General features: G+C 69.8%; 1 protein-coding gene across 6 annotated transcripts in view; it reads left to right on the top strand.

The window, feature by feature from the left end:
• Positions 1-6: 6 nt before the first annotated feature.
• Positions 7-205, top strand: part of SPINDOC (spindlin interactor and repressor of chromatin binding) — an 11,579-nt gene continuing 11,380 nt past the window's right edge. For all 6 annotated transcript variants that reach the window (XR_001516810.2, XR_001516811.2, XM_006911175.2 and 3 more), the window contains exon 1: positions 7-155. Coding sequence is in view for 4 of the 6 variants with exons in the window: in XM_006911175.2 (XP_006911237.1) it covers positions 29-155 (127 nt within the window). In the remaining 2 variants the exon portion in view is untranslated. The remainder of the gene's footprint in view (positions 156-205) is intronic.

Genomic DNA, 205 nt, shown 5'->3' with positions numbered 1-205 from the left:
CGGTCACCGCGATCCCCCCGGCCGCACCATGGCCCTGAAGGCCGAGGGCGCCGCGCTCGACTGCTTCGAGGTGACGCTCAAATGCGAGGAAGGGGAGGACGAGGAGGAGGCCATGGTGGTGGCCGTAATTCCGCGGCCCGAGCCGATGCTCAGAGGTAAGGAGGGGAGGGGATCCCCCCCACTTCCACGTCACGGTCCCGGGCTC

Source organism: Pteropus alecto, unplaced genomic scaffold, assembly GCF_000325575.1.
Source record: "Pteropus alecto unplaced genomic scaffold, ASM32557v1 scaffold43, whole genome shotgun sequence".
Taxonomy (NCBI): domain Eukaryota; kingdom Metazoa; phylum Chordata; class Mammalia; order Chiroptera; family Pteropodidae; genus Pteropus; species Pteropus alecto.
This window is presented reverse-complemented; position numbering and strand designations above follow the sequence as displayed.